General features: G+C 37.7%; 1 protein-coding gene across 3 annotated transcripts in view; it reads right to left on the bottom strand.

The window, feature by feature from the left end:
* Window positions 1-12652: 12652 nt before the first annotated feature.
* The window catches only part of LOC129245123 (locomotion-related protein Hikaru genki), a 57152-nt gene continuing 50300 nt past the window's right edge, over window positions 12653-19504 (bottom strand). For 2 of the 3 annotated variants that reach the window (XM_054883122.1, XM_054883123.1), the window contains 3 exons: window positions 18975-19457; window positions 15970-16152; window positions 12653-15191 (listed from right to left, as the gene is read on the bottom strand). In XM_054883122.1, the coding sequence (XP_054739097.1) occupies window positions 14980-15191; window positions 15970-16152; window positions 18975-19457 (878 nt within the window). In that variant the 3' untranslated portion in view covers window positions 12653-14979. Of the gene's footprint in view, window positions 15192-15961; window positions 16153-18974; window positions 19458-19504 lie in introns of those variants that run through there. The other variant, XM_054883124.1, reaches the window with a different exon arrangement.

The raw sequence follows: 19504 nt of genomic DNA, 5'->3' as shown, positions 1-19504 counted from the left end.
ATTGGCGCGTATACCCTTTTTGGGCGTTTGGCCGAGCTCCTCCTCCTATTTGTGGTGTGCGTCTTGATGTTGTTCCACAAATGGAGGGACCTACAGTTTCAAGCCGATTTCGAACGGCAGATATTTTTATGAGGAACTTTTTTATGGCAGAAATACACTCGGAGGTTTGCCATTGCCTGCCGAGGGGCGACCGCTATTAGAAAAAACTTTTTCTTAATTTTTTGATCCTTCACCGAGATTCGAACCGACGTTCTCTCTCTGAATTCCGAATGGTAGTCACACACCAACCCATTCGGACACGGCGACCGCCTGTTGTATTTATATACTACTCTGTAATAAGTGTGCGCTAGTTATTATGGTGTGCCCAATAATAGAGTCGTGTGTATGGGGTAATGTGGTTGGTGGGTACCGAAGATGGATAGGCAGATGTTGTACGTTTGGAATTAATGTCCGAATAATGGTGTTTATAATACGACCATTCACGAAGTAACTTTGTTTGCCTCTCTTCATGAATAAGTCGGTATATATCGCTAGGTAGGATGGCTACGGTTGTGATTGTTGGTGTAACTGAACTATCTTTGGCAGTTGTATCTGCCACTGTGTTACCCTGGATGCCGGAGTGCCCAGGTATCCACATGATTTTGATACTGTTCCATGGGAAGTTAGTATGTTTTTAATACAGTCGACGATTTTGCTTGACTTGTTGTGGTTTTGGATGGCTTGGAAACAGGACAAACTGTCGAAGCAAATTATGTGTTTACCCTTGCTTTTGGCGCAGTATTAAATGGCTTGGAATATAGCGGTTGCTTCAGCGGTGAAAATCGTGCAGAAGGAAAATAGAAGGTCTTACGTGATAACTTCCATGATTACTTCGGAGGTATTGTTATAAGTCGCACTTTCACAGATTAACATGCGGCACTACGTTTTTCATTACTTTGTTTAATTTAAAGATAATATACAAATCTTCAAATTATAATATTAAAAAGTCGTTCACTGAATATGAAAAGCAAACAAGTTAATAAAGTAGCGGTTTTCGGAAGGCCCCATCATTTGTATTCTGTGCACAGTGATAAACGACCATTCGCTTCGTCTTTGCCTTAGAGCAAATCTTGTTCAGCTTTGTCGTGATTATCGGGAAGCTTCCGCAAAGATTGGCAGTAGATTGGAGAACTTTTGGTATGGTAAAACTTGTTTTTTAATTGGTGCGCATATCTTTTGTTGGATGTTTGGTCGAGCTTCTGCTCCAATTTTTTGTGTGCGTCTTGATGTTGTTCCACAAATAGAGGGAATTAGGCCACCTTCGAACGGCAGATGGCAAATTTCTTCTTATGAGTAACTTTTCCATGCCTTGAAGAAAATTTTCACTGCAAGGCTGCCACTGGCCTCTATACCACGCTCTTCAGGGATGGTGAGGGTCGCTTTCATCCCTAAAGTTGGAAGAAATGAGTACACTACCCCCAAAAGCTTTGGACCCATCAGCATGACTTCTTTAATCTCGTGTCGAAGTCTCGAACGACTAGTAGAATTGCGCAACCGTCAGATGTCGCTGAAGGCTCACCCTTTGTCTACATTTCAGCGAGCCTATCAAAGTGGAAAATCTTGCAAGTTGACAATAAAACACCTTCTTGCTAGGTTAGATCTGGCCATCGACAGGAGGAACTACGCTATGGGTATCTTTTTGGTCATACAGGGGGCGCCATTGATTTGATAACGCCATTTTTGATAGTGTGTGCAGCTCTGCTAGTAGGCACGGCGGGACCGCAGAACATCATGAAATTTCAGCAGCTGTATTTTTAACGTTAGTACTAACTGAGCGGCCGCCGTAGCCGAATGGGTTGGTGCGTGACTACCATTCGGAATTCACAGAGAAAACGTTGGTTCGAATCTCGGTGAAACACCAAAATTAAAACAAACATTTTTCTAATAGCGGTCGCCCCTCGGCAGGCAATGGCAAACCTCCGAGTGTATTTCTGCCATGCAGAAACTCCTCGTAAAAAATATCTGCCGTTTGGAGTCGGCTTGAAACTGTAGGTCCCTCCATTTGTGGAACAACATCAAGACGCACACCACAAATAGGAGGAGGAGCTCGGCTAAGCACGCCAATTATATATATATATATACTAACTGAAAAAGAGGTGAATGCGATAAAACTAGTGCCATCTATGCGTTAGGCCCGAGACTTTTCAGCCCATGTGTTATGTAGACTTTTGTGGCGGCCGCTGTAGCCGAATGAGTTGGTGCGTGACTACCATTCGGAGATGCGTAGGTTCGAAACTCCGTGCATGAAACATCAAAATAATGGAAAAAGTGTTTCGTAATAGCGGTCGCCTCTCGGCAGACATTGTATATTTTTGCCATGAAAAAGCTCCCGACTCGGCTTAAAACTGTAGGTCCCTTTTAACTTTAAACTTTAAGTCACCTTTTAAGGTTTAATTACTACCTGTGGTTACTGTGGTTACTATGGTTTCGGTTTTGTTTGGTTGAGGCCACGAAGGCTTTACTTGTTCTATAGAGTGATCAGCACTTGTTGTTGTTGAAGTGGTAGAGTAATTCTACTGAAATAGTCCTAATTAGCGACCGTTTTACTACCACTGTGATGATGTCTTCGGTTATTTGTTTTGTTTTTTGTTTCTAAGTCAGATCCATTTTAGGAGATCCAAGTATAGCAGCAAATTCTTTATCTCGATGTCTGACATTTCATTAGTTTGCTGTAAGAAAGGCTTACCGAAAGAGGGAAGTCTTACTCTAGCTAGACCGGAACATTCGCATAAATAGTGAAAATGACTTTCCTTCACGCCTTCCGCTTGACAGCTTCTGCAGATGGGATTGAAAGGGTATTTGTATTTTGTACGACGACCATATGATTTTTGCTGTAGTACATGTAGTTAATTGCTTCCACCTTCTTTCGGCTAAAGCATGATAGTGTGAAGCAATGGACGCTTTTATTGTGTTATAGCGACTGCCCCACCTCTGCTAAGTCTAGTGTCGAACCTTTCCTTGCTAGCTCATCCGCTATCTCATTACCCCGTATGTTCCTATGTGCAGGAACCCATATCAGAGTAATTTCAAGCCAATGACTAAGCAATTCTAGTTCCTCTCTACACTGTAAGGCTAGTTTGAATGAAATGGAATTGGAATCTAAGACCTTGATAGCTGCTTGACTCTCTGAAAAGATAGCTTCTCTTGTACCAACTTCCTTGTAGAATTTTAGTGATTTGCATGCTTCTCTGATAGCTAATAGTTCTGCCTGGAACACGCTGGGGTAGTCAGGAAGTTAGAGTGATTTGGATATGTTGAGCGGCTCCAAACAGAGGCCAGCCACAACACAACAGTTCATATTAGAGCCATCAGTGTAGATTTCAATATCGAATACACCAATCATTTTTCCTTTCTTCCATTCAACGTACCGTACAGTCTTTTTTGAAGTTAATTTCGGAGACTGTGTAGTCTGACTTGTTTTTGAGTAGCGAGGGTTCCTGTAGGAGGATCGCGCCGTGATCGTACGATCTTGCTGTCCAGCTTCCTATGTCTCTGAGTCTCACCGCGCTGCAAGTAGCGATTGTTTTTATATGTATGTAGGTCTAATGGTAATAGATGAGTTAGTATGATACATTGGCCGCTTCAGTAGGACTGGTTCTAAGCGCTCCAGTGGTTGAGATACACGCTGTTCTTTGTATCTTGTTCACCCTGGTTTGGTTGTATTTCTCTTCTATTGTGGGTCACCAGACTAGTGCCGCATATATTAGTATTGACCTTGCAATGGCTGTGTAGGAGAGTTTTTGGTTGGAGACCCCATTTTTTAACCAATATTCCCTCCAGCTGAGTTTATGATCTAAGATAACACCTTAGTATTTTGCCTGTTGGGTTAGCATAAGACTATATATATGTATACATATATATTGAAACCTACGTTCTCTCTGGATTCCGAATGGTAGTCACGCACCAACCGTTTAGTTTTGGGGGATTAAAGTTTGGTATCTTGGTTCTCTTACTGAATAGCATCATTTCAGTTTTGTCTCGGGTTTGCACTTAAGCAACAGTCTGTGGCCCAATTGCTGAGCAATCCCAGAGCTCCTTCCATAATCTTACTTATTACCATTGGAAACATTCCTGAAACCATAAGTAAGGCCGAAAACCTTCGAAGACGCTGAATTGGAGGCATTGCTCAATGAGGATGCGTGTCCAACGCAAGAAGAGCTTGCTTCAGTATTATGAGTTACCCGCCAATCCATTTCCAAGCGATTGCATTGGGATTGGGAATGATTCAGAAACAGGGGACTTGGGTTACTTATGAGTTAAAACCAAGGGATGTTGAACGTCATTTTTTCGCCTGTGAACAACTGCTCCAGCGGCAAAAAAGGAAGGGTTTTCTTCATCGCATCGTGACGGGTGATGAAAAATGGATTCATTACAGCAATCCAAAGAAAAGGAAGTCACGCGCACCGTTTATGCTTCTATGTCGTCACCTAGGCCGAATATTGACGCTGTGAAGGTTATGCTAAGTATTTGGTGGGACCAAGTTGGTGTTATTTATTATGAACCGTTAAAACCAAGGGAAACCATATCTGATGATCGGTATCAACTTGATGCGATTGAGCCAAGCACTGCGCGAGAAGCGACCTAATACGCGGAGAGGCATGAAAAAGTGATTCTACAGCATGACAACACTCAGCCTCACGTTGGCAAACCCGTTAAAATCTAAGTGGCAACACTGAAATGGGAAATTCTACCCCACCCGCCATATTCTCCAGATATTGCGCCATCCGATTATCACCTGATCCGATCGATGGCACATAGTCTAGCTGGCCAGCAGTTCCATTCATATGAAGACATCAAAAAATGGCTTGATCCGTGGATAGCCTCAAAAGATGAACAGTTATACCGCGACGGTATACGAGATCTACCAGAAAGATGGGGGAAAGTAGTAGCCAGGGATGGGCAATACTTTCAATGATGCATTTGTAACCATTTTTTCAGAATAAAGTTGTATTTTGATCAAAAAAAATGTGAGCCGTCATGGGACGCCTGGCAGATGTGAAACATCGTGTGTGTACAAGTAATATGCATAAAAGATAATATTATTACAGGAATTAAATATAGCCTAATGAAAAAATGAAGTATTACGAATTTCTTACAGAAAATGGTAACTTTATTTAATAAATATTTATTTACATGTGATATCAAAATTCGATATTAATATCAAGCCACAAAGAAAAAATTAAATAAAAACATGACTTTGGGTGATGAAATTTTTTGAATTTTTAGGTGGCGCAAAATTAATCATCCAGTTTTGTTTTTGAAAATTATTAAATAAAACTAAAAAAAATTAAATAAAAAAATGACTTTGAGTGATGAAATTTTTCGAATTTTCAGGTGGCGCAAAATTAATCATCCAGTTTTGTTTTTGAAAATTATTAAATAAAACTAAAAAAAATTAAATAAAAAAATGACTTTGAGTGATGAAATTTTTCGAATTTTCAGGTGGCGCAAAATTAATCATCCAGTTTGGTATTTGAAAATTATTAAATAAAGTTAAAAAAAAAAATTAAATAAAAAAATGACTTTGAGTGATGAAATTTTTTGACGTTTCTGGTGGCGCAAAATTAATTATCGAGTTTTGTATTTGAAAATTATTAAATAAAATTTAAAAAATATTAAGAAAAAAATGATTTTGAGTCATGGAATTTTTGAATTTTCAGGTGGCGCAAAATTATTCATCCAGATTTGTATTTGAAAGTTATTAAATAAAATTAAAAAATAATAAATAAAGAAATTATATTGAGTGATGACTTTTGACCTTTGCGCCCGCCATTGCTTGTCTGTTTTTATACAGCAGCTCTACACTTCACAAATTTCAATTATGATTGACGTACTGCACTATTTGTAAAAAATATAAATAATCCGATAGCATGATTAATTTTGTGTCATTTTGTATGATAATCAAAATGTGTCTTTAAAATATGCCTTCCTCCATGGGCTTAAACTTTTTCATTCAATTTCAACTTTTGCTCATTACGAGCTGGCGTATCTCGAATTTGCTATTAAATAAGTTTGCACTTTTCATTTCGAATTAATAAAGCAATAAATTTGGCATTGCAAAATAGTTCCACTTGGTTTAAATAATTGAGTAATGAAACTTCTTTCTGCTGTGGCTCTGCTTTCTGTGACCTTTTGATATTATTCAACTCAAACACTGACCTTCGTCATTTCTTCGCACAGAGAGCGCGCCTCAAAGGTGCCCACTCTAGCCAGCCTTACAGTTTCACATGAATTCTGTGTAATCGAATTCCTATTATCTACATAGCAAATTACCGAACACATTCAAAAACACATAACGCTCCAACATTTATAAAGCACTCACGAGCATCCAACTTGCCGCTCTTTAGCAACTCTACATTTGTCTCTCTAACATGGCACACATACTAATATAACACACTTTAATCCACATCATTTGTGAGTTGTTCCTTTGAAATTGGCTTAGCACTTCTCATGCTACTACACATAAAATACTCGTATAGGTATATATGTATACCTTAGTATAGAGTGGCGACCCGTCACCACGGCAACGATTCGGTTTACAAGTGAGCCTATAGACGTTTCACATCAAAACTGCTAGAATTTAGTTGTGCAGGGATAGTTTTTAGCATGTTCTCTATCTATTTGTTAAGACGTATCTATGTCTGTGCCTAAAATGGGAACGTTATCAGTACTTACTTTTCTTCTCAGTACTTACTTCTTTCTATTTTATTTTCCTTTTCACCACCGCCATCGGTTGTGCATTGCATTGAAATGAAACACGCAAACGATTCTCCTTTCACTTTCCTCAGATATGCACTTTATTTTCAATATGTATGCGTTTCTTTATAATTCATTTTGTCTTTCACTTACAATACAATTATTAAATCTTTTTAAATATTTGCCTTTAAATGATCACAAACTTTTACAATATTTCGCCACATTCGCTTACATTTCGCTAATTTTCACTTACGTCTACATTTGTCTTAAATTTACATTACACACTTTTTGCTGCTCCATTTAACTGGTATTTATATATTTATTTATATATATATTTGTAATTATATATATATATATATTTATATTTTCATATGTATTTAGTACTTTTTGATATTTGAGAAAAAGTAAAACATACTAATTCGTGCCGATACAAATCTAAATATTTTAATATTGGTAATAATACTGGAAGTATGCAGCCTACTTTACGAACATTGGAAAGTAACGCTAGGAAGTTGTGTTTTCTTTACATACATCCGTAATAATAATAATACTTTTAATTGCATGCTTGAGTTGTATTTGTTAAGAGCAAGTAATTAATTGGTAGTAAATGGAGTGTTTGCAATTCGCAATGCAATAAATATTTATGTAGTAGAGTATTTAAGTGTGGGCAAAATATTATATGTATATGCGAGTATGCATTCGGTAAATGCGGTCACCTTTTAATTGGTTTCAAGTACGATTTTCTTCTTTTTCGTTTTACAAACGGAAGTTATATTTACAAGTGGCTTTTAAAAGATTTAACTTTTTTTTTATTTTAATGATCATTGATAAAATTACGCTAAAATAGTAAAGCAAATAATATTTGAAGTATTTAGAAATTACAATAATATTTGAAATATTTGGAAATTAATATTTGAAGTGTTGGAAATTGCTGAAATTGCTGAAATATTTGCAAGTGTTGCAACAATTTTGAATGTGTAACAGAATGTTTCCACTGCGGCTTACTTTTGGGTTTGCTGCCGCTAGCTCTGCTTAAGGGGTTATATACATTTAGAATTTTCAAAATATCGATTTTTTTATTTTTTTTTTTCCTAATGTACAGATATTTAAGAAAACACACAGAAAATTTAATATCGTTTCGGTAAATATCGATGAAGTAATTGACGCAGAAAGGGCTGGACATATTTTAAACAGAACTACCCAATTATTCGCATATGACATGGCAATTGTCAGCATAAATATCCACGCCCTAACCAAAAACTTCGCTGATATTGAAATTGCTGCTAGTAAAATAGGTCTTAAAATCAACGAAGATAAGACGAAATATATGATGATGTCCAGACAAAATAAACCAACATCAGGCAAACTGAAAATTGGCGATTTTTCTTTCGAAATCGTTGAATCCTTTACCTATTTAGGCTTCAAACTGAGTACGGACAATTCAATGAGCCTCACCATCGATGAAAGAATTCCAGCAGCGAACAGATCGTATGCGTCGTTAACGAAACTCTTCAAATCAAAACTAATAAACAGACAATGCAAATTGACTTTGTATAAAACCATCATTAGACCAGTATTATGCTATGCAGCTGAATCGTGGACGCTAATTGAAGCAGATAAAACAAAATTGCAAGCCTTCGAACGAAAAGTACTCAGAAAAATTTTCGGAGCAATCAAAGATCACGGCGAGTGGCGGATAAGATGGAACGACGAGCTAGATCAACTGATAAAGGGCGAAAATGTTATACGTTTCATCAAAGCGCAGCGGTTAAGATGGCTGGGTCACATTACAAGAATGGACGGTACGAGGGCGCAGAAGAAAATCGTAGAAGCCAGAGCGTTCAACACTAGAGCAAGAGGAAGGCCGAGAACAAGATGGACCGACGAACTAGAGGCGGACATCAAGAAACTTGGTATAACGAACTGGAAAAAAGTCGCAAGCGTTCGAGACGTATGGAGTTCCCACGTGCAGCAGGCCAAAGCTCACAAAGAGCTGTAGAGCCAAAAGATGATGATGAAATATTTTCGAAGTTACACGCAAATTTGAAAAGGAGTTTTTCTCAAAATGGTGTTTTCAAAGCCGGTGACCAACATTACTCGAAAACGGCTAAACCGATTAGTCTCAAATTTTAACTCGAGCTTTTGAAATATATATATTTTTTAGAAATCAATCGAAGATTTTTTCTCACCGATAAATATTTTCTTTTTTTTATTTTAGTGAAAAATCGATTTTTTGTTTTGAGAAACCGCCATTTTCAAAAAAATTCATATTGCTTATTCCTTCGATTAATTACTAGATTCAACATTACTGTAACGAAATCTCTTCGGTCTTTTTAATTTCAGAGATTCAGTTCAGAGATATACTGGCCACCGAAAAACGTCTTTTTTGAGAGGAGCTTCCGGAGATCAGCTGTACCTCCTTTCCAAATAAATGTTTTTACTGTATTAGTAAGTCTTAAAATACAGTTAAAAGATAACATAATATGTGCACACATTTTTAGATCAATAAATTTAAAAGTTTTGTCAGAAAAATTCTGGAAAATTCGTTTTTTTCGGCCTTCTAACTGTATATAACCGCTTAAGCCCAAACATCAGCCAAAACACTGGTCAAATCCGATATAAATAACATAACCCAAACCTATTTCGAACCCATTTTTCACAGCGTTTTTGTGTAGGGGTTGCATGCATTTTAATATTGAATGGTGTCAATAGACTTCATTGATGTGATTTTTTATATTTTTCAATTACATTCTTATCGAAATATGACAACAATGCTTTGCAGCTTTTCAATATAGAGCCAATTTGATTGGCCTTCGGCGTCTAAAGCTGCAATTAGTGGTGCTGTAGCCATAAGAGGTTAGGGGTAGGTAGGTAAAATGGCAAGAGTGCCACAGGCACACTTCAAGTAGCACTTACGTGCCGTTAGGGAGTAGTCAGAATTAAAAAAATATTATATTTTTTTTTGTATTTTCTTAAAATATCAAATATCTTAAAAATATTGTGTGAAAATGGAATTGAAGGGAATTCGACAAATACTTTTCGAGTTATTCAACAATTACCAAACGGCGCTCGGGCGCTCCGGAGCTGAAAAAATGGATGCTGTACGTATGAAAGTGGCAGATCAGCATCCTAACGATAACACTCGAGAAGGTAGAATACTATATAGGCAACAGCAAATTGATATTTTGGAAGCTGCTATGACGGCTGAAAAACTTTTACATGGCCCAGGCATAAATAACACAGCGTAAGTAATTAAATAATTCGTGTAAATCTACACAAATCGATAGAAAAACTTTAAATGAATTTTTCTCAAAACTATGTTTTTTGAACTGGTCATCACAGGGACTTAAAAACCGCTTGGTGGATTTCAATGAAATTTTTACTGATTTTGAAAAACATAAAAAACTCGTGCCTGATCCAAGGAAATTTTTTTTTCAAAAATTTCGATTTTTTTTAACAATTAATTGTCGGGTTTTTTCTCGAAAATCTGAACAATATTTCCTGAGCCCGCCGTATTGTTAATTTTGAAAAACAAAAAAAAGCTTCAATCAGGAACAAGATTATCTATTAATAAAACTAATTTCTCTTCTCCGATTGATTTTATATGAATCTCCAAGAACTTGTGATGATAAAAATTTCGATTTTTTTTAACAATTAATCGTCGGGTTTTTCTCGAAAATCTGGAAAATGCTTCCTAAGGCCGCCATATTGTTGATTTTGAACACACACAAAAAAAAAAGCTTCGATCCAGCTGAAGATTATCTATTGATAAAACTAATTTCACTTGTCCGATTGATTTTAGACGAATCTGCAAGGACTTGTGATGATCACCGCAAAGGACTTCTGGAGAAACGGGCTCCACACAAACAGCGATAACTTTTACAATTATTAATTTTTTGTTGTTGAAATTTTGCTAAAGTCAAGTCGAATGTATTAATGCTATCTTTTTTTTGTAAAATAAAGCATTTGACTAGCAGAAAAAAATTATTGAAAATCATCATTTTTTCGTGTCTCTGACTACCCCTAACCCCATAACGCCTCAGCCGTCATCATAATCATAGCCGCAACATTACCGCATTTGTCGATTAGTCATTCCATAACCATAAACAGCTGATATTAAAGTAGAATTAATGACAATTTTTGTCATAAAACACGAACAATATGCCACTAAGTCAATTAATTTTTCGTCGTTCATTTCTCATATTCAAATTTTTATCGCAAATATCAAAACAAACTGGCACTGCGTAGAAAGCGAGTTCCCGCCAAGATAATCCGCCTCATCAAAGCCCTCTACGAAGACTCCGAACTGGCACTGCTTCACAAAGGCGATATCAGCGATCCATTCACTACCAACGCATGCCTAAGCCAAGTTTGTCCCCTGTCGCCCCTTCTCTTCCCCATCGTCCTCGATGACGTCATGAGCCAACTGACCCTGCACAAAAAAGGCATCCTATGGAGTTTCACCAGACATCTTGAGGGCCTGGACTTCGCCGACGACACCTGCCTCCTCTCTCACAAACTCACTGATATGCCAGCGAAGGCGGACAGACTTGTAACGTTGGCACGCACTGTCGGACTGGAGGTCAACGTCGCCAAGACCAAGGCCATGAGAGTTAACCACATAGCGCAAGGCAGATATTGGTTGACAGATCCCCGGTGGAATTCGTTGAAAGCTTCTGCTACCTTGGCTGTATCATCACGGCAGATGGTGGGGCAGATGAAGATGTCAACTGTAGGCTAAACAAAGCCATGTGAACTGTAAGCTAAACAAGCTAAAGGGCGGCATTCGGGCGAATGCATACAGTATGGGGGAGACGCACAAAACTACGAATATTCGGCCCATGCGTGAAGTCCGTATTGTTGTACGCAAGCGAAACAGAGCTAGTCTCTAACACCATCAGACAAAGGCTACAATCTGTCGTCAACAAATGCCTACGCATCATCTGAAGAATATTCTGTCTAAATACCATCAGTAACGACGCATTATGAAGATTAATGAATGAGGAAACCATCCTTAGGTAAATGCAATGCAGAAAGTGGCAATGCATAGGTCACACGTTGAGAAAAGCACCAGATAGTATCACGAGAATGGCACTGGACTAGAATCCACAAGGGAGCAGAGGTTGTACTCTGCCAAAGATTACTGGGAGAAGGTCGATGTTGCGCGAGGTAGCAGATACCGTCATCACATAGGACGGCGCAAAAACAACAGCCGAGAACCATGTATAATTGTCCGATTAAGGCGTCGGTAGTCTAGCGTAAGTGTACTAGCCTGCCATCCCAGAGGTTGTGGGTTCGAATCCCACGAGCATGGTCCTCGCACTTTTCCAAAACTTACCTACTTTCCTGGGTTCTAAAAAAAAAACTTCACTCCTCCACCCCAAAAATCTTATCGCGGTAATAGCGCAGACACACCACATTAGCGAAGTCTTCAATCATCTGTGTGATCCTTCTGGCAGAACAATGTGAAACACAGATGGCGCTTTAAACAGTTAGAAAGCGTTGTTCCTAAGCAACTACAGGTGGGCATTCCCACTACTTAATACTGGTAGCGGCGGGCTAATCATCTACCTTGTCAGAAATCAAATAGATTAACGAAACCAACGCAAGTCTGAGTCTTGTCGAGGCCGTATGCTCCCGAGCGGAGTGAACAAGGATATAAAAAAAAAATTGTAAAGATATTCGGAGAAGAGCTGAAAAATCACAAAAATTTCTTGGATTCCGAAGGTGCTGCATTGAACGCCTTCTGCCTTAATGTACATGCATTATGGAAGTCCTTCGTAGAAGATGCCGAATTTCGTAGCTCAACTCTTAAATTTCGTATCACTGCAAAAATTTGGAAACAGCAAACAAATAATTGGTAATTTCAAATTATTATGCAATTTTCTGACACAAACACATATGTTTTTTTGTTTAGTATGCGATTATAAGAAAGCTGGCAGCGCAGCACAGATATTACACTACCTGCTATAAGTATATTTATTATACACGCGCGCCCATGTAGCTACGAGTACTATAATTCTATTCTCAAACTATTATTTTTGCAAATATTTGTTCTTATCTGTTTTTTTTGCGATTCAATAAGTTGTAAATATATCAATTAATCGGTTTTGTTATTTATATTTTTGCATTTATTTTATTTTTTATTTTCACTTAAATTTTTTTCTTTGCAATTTCAACAACGCTTATTTTAGTAAATATTGGATTCTTTTTATAATGGAGCATTAAATCGTTTTTCTGCTAGATTTAACATTAATTCCCTCGCCCTCATCGTAATTTGCTGCCCTGTGCGTTTCAGTGCAATTTAATATACATACATACAGACATGAAAGATTTGATTTAATTTGATTCAGTTAACACGCGCACTGAAATTTAATTGCTTTTAATTGGTCATACGACACAAATACTTGACTTACAGAAGCTAGTCGTGTTCAATTCTTACATATAAGTATAACTTTTTACAATTCGATAATTTTCTTTTTCTTTGTCAGGATTTTTTTTCAACAATTTTTCCTCCCCTGCAGGAAAGAAGTAAGGTTCAGAATCGGTAATTTAAGATTTTTTAGCCAGCTGATATAAAGTAATTGCAAAAAATATAAATTTTCTACTGATTTTTAAAACCAGCCTCTTAGACGTTTGGACAGCAACTAGGAAAAATACGCTTCGAAATTTTTAAGATGCCGCAAAAATGCGCATTTAACCGAAATTTTGAAATTTAACAATGTAATTGATGAAAGCCGTAACGAAAATTCGTGTCAGTGAAAGTTCGAAAACATTTTTTATCGAATTCCATAAAATAGCAGTCAAATTTGATGATGAAACCTCGCACAATTGAAGAATTTGTAGCAAAATTGAAAGGTTTTGTGAAAAGTCAGATATGAATTCACAAATTCGAGAAAAATTCGATCGAGTTAGTAACGAAAGTTCGAAATTTGTGCTAAAAGTGATTGATAATTTAAAAACTTAGGCATTTATGAGAAATTCGAAAAGACTCAACCGAATCTGTAAAGGAAGTTCGTTACTTTAATAGAAAAAAATATCCGAATTTATGCTAAAAGTGATCGATAATTAAAAAAAATCAGACATTTATTAGAATTTCGAAAGAACTGAACCAAATCTGTCACGAAAGTTCGTTATTTTAATATAAAAAAATATGCCGAATTTATGCTAAAAGTGATCGATAATTTAAAAAATCAGGCATTTATGAGAAATTCGAAAAGACTCAACCGAATCTGTAAAGGAAGATCGTAACATTAATAAAAAATATGCCGAATTTATGCTAAAAGTGATAAATACTTTAAAAAATCAAACATTTATGAGAAGTTTGAAAGGACTCAACCGAATCTGTAACGAAAGTTTGTCACTTTAATATGAAAAAAATCAGAATTTGTGCTAAAAGTTATACATTTTGCCGAAACTGCGGCAGTTCATAAAAACTAAAAAAAAAAATTCAATCGAATTTATAACCGAAGCCTGAAACTGACCGAACTTTTACCAAAGTTTACAAATTAAAAAAAAAATCAATCCAATTTGTAATGAAAGCTCGTTTCTTTGATAAAAGAAATGCACCAACGTGTGCCAAAAATCTTACATATTTTTCGAAATTTGATATTTTCATAAAAAAAAAAAACAAAACATCATCAATTAACAAAAAAACCACCGAATTTTTAACGTTACTTCGACTTAATTCCTGCGCTGCCAGAGCTAGAAATCCTCATTAGTTAAGAATTTTAATTTTAATTTAATTTTTGTATGAATAAATCCTTGTTTTTTTTTTAAATAGACTTTCATTAATTTAATTTCCTGCAGGAGAAATATATATTTTTAGGCTTTTAATGTATTTGAATAGGTTAGTGTATATGCATGTGTATAAGTGCATGTGTAGCTGTAAGTATATCTTGTATGTGTGTGGGTGTGTGGTGCATCGTATTTGTACCCCAACCATTCTCCTTAACGTACACTACTACTACATAATACGATGTATGTGCTTGTGTGCGCTGTTGTTTGTTTTTGTTCATCAACATTTTTATTTTTGTTTCTATTTTCATTCAGCTCTTTGATTTTATGATCAAATTCGTTTATTGTTGCTGTTGTTGTGACTGTCGCTCCCTCTCTCTCTCTCTGTCGTAACTCTGCATTAAGTTTATGCTGCTAATACCGTAGCTGTGCTTGTTTCTAGTCGTGTTGTAGTTGTATGGACTCATCAGATGATTCCGGCATCATCATGTCCGCCATTTTGATTAGCTACACTTCCTCATAGCTGCGACACTTGGGCACCGGACCGGACCAATTTCCATCCGGTTGACATTTCGGACGTTCTGGTGGGCCATTCTCGCTGTACTGCACAAAACCAGGCCGACACTGGACACTCAGGTAATCACCAGAATCGTAATTGAATTTCAGTGGGGCTATTAAACCATTTGGTGGATCGCCGGGGTAGGGGCATTGTGATTTGCCTACAAAGCGAGCGCACCCGGCAGATGACAGACGACGGACGACGCCAATGACAGGGAAGGTAAAGTAAAAAGAGATACGATAGATAGGTACAAATGTGGATGAGGTTGAGTGCTACATACATACATACATAATGATGCTGATGATGAGTTTCAATATTAGACAAACGTAAATAGAAATGCACATGCATTTGCACATACATATTTTAAATTACTTTCTATTAAGCTTACAATTTCTCTCATTTGCGTATTTAGTTGTATATTGATTGATTAGCTGTTTAACACTTAAATTATTGTGAAGTAAATTTATTTTGGAAATTTAAATTGCCAATTTGTAATTCGTCAATTTCTTTTTTCGTGATTTCTTTGCCGTTGCGCCAATCCTATTTGTGACAACACTTTGGGCCACTGAGTTTTACTTGAACATTTTTGCGCCAGCCCATAGCTTTTTTTTGTGCTTTTGCCTTTTTACTTCTGCCAATTATTTTCAACACATATACATACACACACACACACGCACACACAACGCCATCATTGCTTTGCATGTGTACTTTAAGGCTAATGGATAGGTATGTCGATGTGTGTGTGTGTGCGTGTATGCGTATGGGTGGTTGTGTGAATGTGGGCCTCTGCGCGACTTTTACAATTTCAATTTAATACCAATACCAACAAGCTACTTTGGTGTGGTTGTTGTTGTTGTTATTCTTTAATTTTCTCTTATATGCTTTGCTTATAATTTTGCTTTTTTTTACTTTTTACTTTTTACTTTGGTATTACTTACAATATGGTGGCGGATGCGACCAGAGTCCAGTCTCTGTGCAAATGATGCTTGGTTCGCCCACAAGCGTATGCCCCTCGTTGCAGCTGAATGTGACCAATGCGCCCACAGTGAGACGGCGCTGATTTAAATTGGTACCGCCGATGCGTCCATTTAGCGGCGCCACCGGCGTCGAACATTGGATGGCTGTTTCGTTATAAATTTTTCATGCGCGTGATTTTTCAGTTTGATGGGGTTGATGATGTGGGATTGACGAGTGCAAGGCGAAAAAGCAAGGCGAGAAGAAAGAGAGCAGATGACGATGATGCAGTGAAATATGTTGCAATTCGAAAACAGAAAATATGTAAATGTAACAGTGAGGGAAAAACTATGTATGTAGCAGACGTATACACTGGCGGCGAACTGAAGAACAAAAAAATTAAATCAAAATAAAAAATAAAAAAAGTAACACACGAATAAATAAAACACTGAACAAAAAAGTAACTTAACGCACACAAAAATTAAAAAAAAATAAAAATTGGAGAATATTAAACTACTGGAATATTAAACTCTTCGCGTAAAGTGAAAATGTGGTACGAGAAAAATGGTTTTTGCCGCCTTCCAACTTTCCACACTGCTGACGATGACGCTAGTCATTTCTTGCCACACAGCACAGCACTGCTCGCCTGTTGCCTGTTTGAGTTGTCAATAAAGAATTCAATTATTCCCGTACTTCACATGATGCTGACAACGCCAACAGCAGTCTCTCTCTCGCTGCAGCAACGGTTTTTGCTTTCTCGCCGACGCTGTTGGTTGTGTCGGTGAGTTATCAGTGCAGTGATCCTACGTTGGTATACGCGTGTGTGTGTTCGCCTTTAATTGTCGTTGCCAGTGACTCGCTGATTTCCGTTCTCTCTACTCATGTATATGGGTTACCATCTCGGGCAGTTGTGAATTATTTAAATAAGTATAGGTATACGGTTAAACAAGATTTCAAATGTTCGGTTATTATATTCCTCTACATAGACGGTACTCTACGAAACTATTCTAAACACATTTTTTAGACTCCACGAGGCGTCAAAAAAAAAAAAAAATAATAATAATTGACGGCACACGAATGGTCGGATTTGAGCTTGAAATATAGTTTTTGAAATGAAACTTCTTAGGCGTCGATGGACGAGCGAGAATGGAGAGTAAAATTTCAAGGTCATGCAACGTTTTGGGCATTTTCGTTCCGCGAGAGAGAAAAAAGATATAACGTAGAGGAAAAGGAGAGAGAAAGCTATACCTTATATATATCTTAGATACACTTTAGGCTATGTTTCCTGAGGCTTTCTTTATGGTTGCTAATTTCTAGTGAGAAATAACACTACCTAATTTTTGGCGCTTGTTTGTTGGTGCAAACTTGTAGGAAATATATTTGTGGTGCCTACTGTTTGGGGCGTTTTTTGGTCCCAATTTTTTGGCGTTTTTTGTTTTTTTTTTGGTGCCCACTTTTGGCGCTTATTTCCGTTTCGTGGCTGGTGCTTGCGCGAATTATAAAGTGCTATCCATTCCGGCGTCAGATTTATTGGTATTGCCTTGCGGTAATTTGTGCTATTGCTGCGGTCCTGAAGTCGCTGTGTTTGTGCTGGTGATAAACGCTCGGAGTAGTGCGCATTGTTGCCACGGTTTGTGTCCGACGTTTACCTACACCGGTCGATCCTTCTCCGTTTTTTTTTAAATTTTGTCTATTTGTATTCTCTGCAAATGTTGTGATTTTATTTAGATATATATTGTTTCTCTCTCTCTCTCTCTCTCATTCTCTCTCGGGTCTCTCCCTTTTTCTTTGTCTGCCCCTAAAGATTCACTTCTGTTATGTGTACTACGCGGCACGCACTTTTTTTTCTTTTGGTGGTAAATGCTAACTAAGTCATATCTATTTTAGAAAAAAAATTAGTGTCAATAGAATGAGACTATACGAAGATAATATAGTGAACCCTCCGCCGGACACCTTTTTTAAAAGCTTCGGTTGGGCCCCGGGTTTGGCATTTTTCACTCTGTTCGAGGATTCTTTTTAAAAAGTTATTATCCATAAATCGATAGAAAATTATATTTTAAGAAACTATTATACCTGGAAGCTCAAGTCTTTAGCTTTAATAGAAATAAGTTAAATTCAAGTCCAAGATTTTTCTGGCCAGAACCGGGTGTCCAACGGAGGGTTAAAGAAATTTATTTTTATTTCAAAATATTTTTTAATTTTCTTATGAAAACTCTATTCCTTCACAAACCCTTTGGAGTCTTCCTTACACCTTCATCATTTGCTTGGGAATGTGGATTTATTGATTATCTCTACCATAAGCCTTCATTTTCAGACTGCTGACGATCGTTGCCAGGAGTTTAGGCGCTTAGGAGCCTAAGCTATTTTCGCGAACTGACTATGGCAAGAATGTGGCCCTATGCTCGACACTGGAACTCTCGGAACTAATGATGATAAAGATGATGACTATGTCAAGAAGACTATTTCATCTGCCTAAATAATTTTATTCCTGCTGTCTTGGCAAAGGTATTTGCTATTTCTATGAATATTAAATCAAGGAATTGTAAACACAAGTCTGTTTCGTGTGAACAGATGTTCAGTTCTTTTAACCCTTGCACCTTTCACGATCAAACGGGCCCGACTTAGAGTAAAACAACCTCATTAAGGGGCTGGTTATAGAAGAAAAACTATTTCTTTATGCGCTTCGTTCGTTTTGTATTCCACTATTTTTGGATATCTACTAAATAAATGTTTTTAAAACGCTCGCCTCGGTTATGTACTCTTAAGCATTTTCTAATTGCGCTACCCTCTCTCCGTCTTTCCTACAATTTCATGATTTTGGCACACAGCACAAATTTGGTATTTAACTTGGCGCTTCTTTGGTGGAATAAACAAAAGCGAAATTAAATAACGCAAAATATATTTTAATTTGAAAGAATTTGTTCACATACCTTTTTGAATGTGTTAAAAAATTGGATGCTTCACAGTACAGATGCTTACAATTACTCACCTTTGCAACGCGGTACTGGGCCACTCCACACGCCCGTCGGCTCACAGTCCAGTCTCGGCGGGCCGGTCAGCTTGAAGCCCCACTGGCATTTGAACATCGCCCGCCCCCACGCCGACGTATTCAGCTCCACCAAACTCAAATGCGGATCGTCCAACGCCAAACGGGGACACTGCACAGCCTGACAAGTGGGCGGCGGCGATGACCAATTACCCGAGGCTAAGCAGGTTGCATTCGCAACACCATCGATGCGATAACCTGGAGGGCAGCGGTACATGGCGCGCTGTCCGAGTTTATTACCCTCCAAGCGTAGCGTGAGCGGCGACACCGGTTCTGGTAGCTGCGGACATGTCGAGGTGGCCACAACGATTGCAATGCTATTGGTCAGGCCGCGTGGGGAAGTGCACGTAAACGTGCCCGAATCACTGTTTTGTATGTCCTTGATTGTCAAACGGTAACGTAGATTTTTATCCTCGTGTGACCAACCTTAAATTACAAAAAAAAAAAGAAAACCAAAAAAAAAGAAACAGAGA

This window comes from Anastrepha obliqua, chromosome 4 (assembly GCF_027943255.1).
Source record: "Anastrepha obliqua isolate idAnaObli1 chromosome 4, idAnaObli1_1.0, whole genome shotgun sequence".
NCBI classification, from domain to species: domain Eukaryota; kingdom Metazoa; phylum Arthropoda; class Insecta; order Diptera; family Tephritidae; genus Anastrepha; species Anastrepha obliqua.
This window is presented reverse-complemented; position numbering and strand designations above follow the sequence as displayed.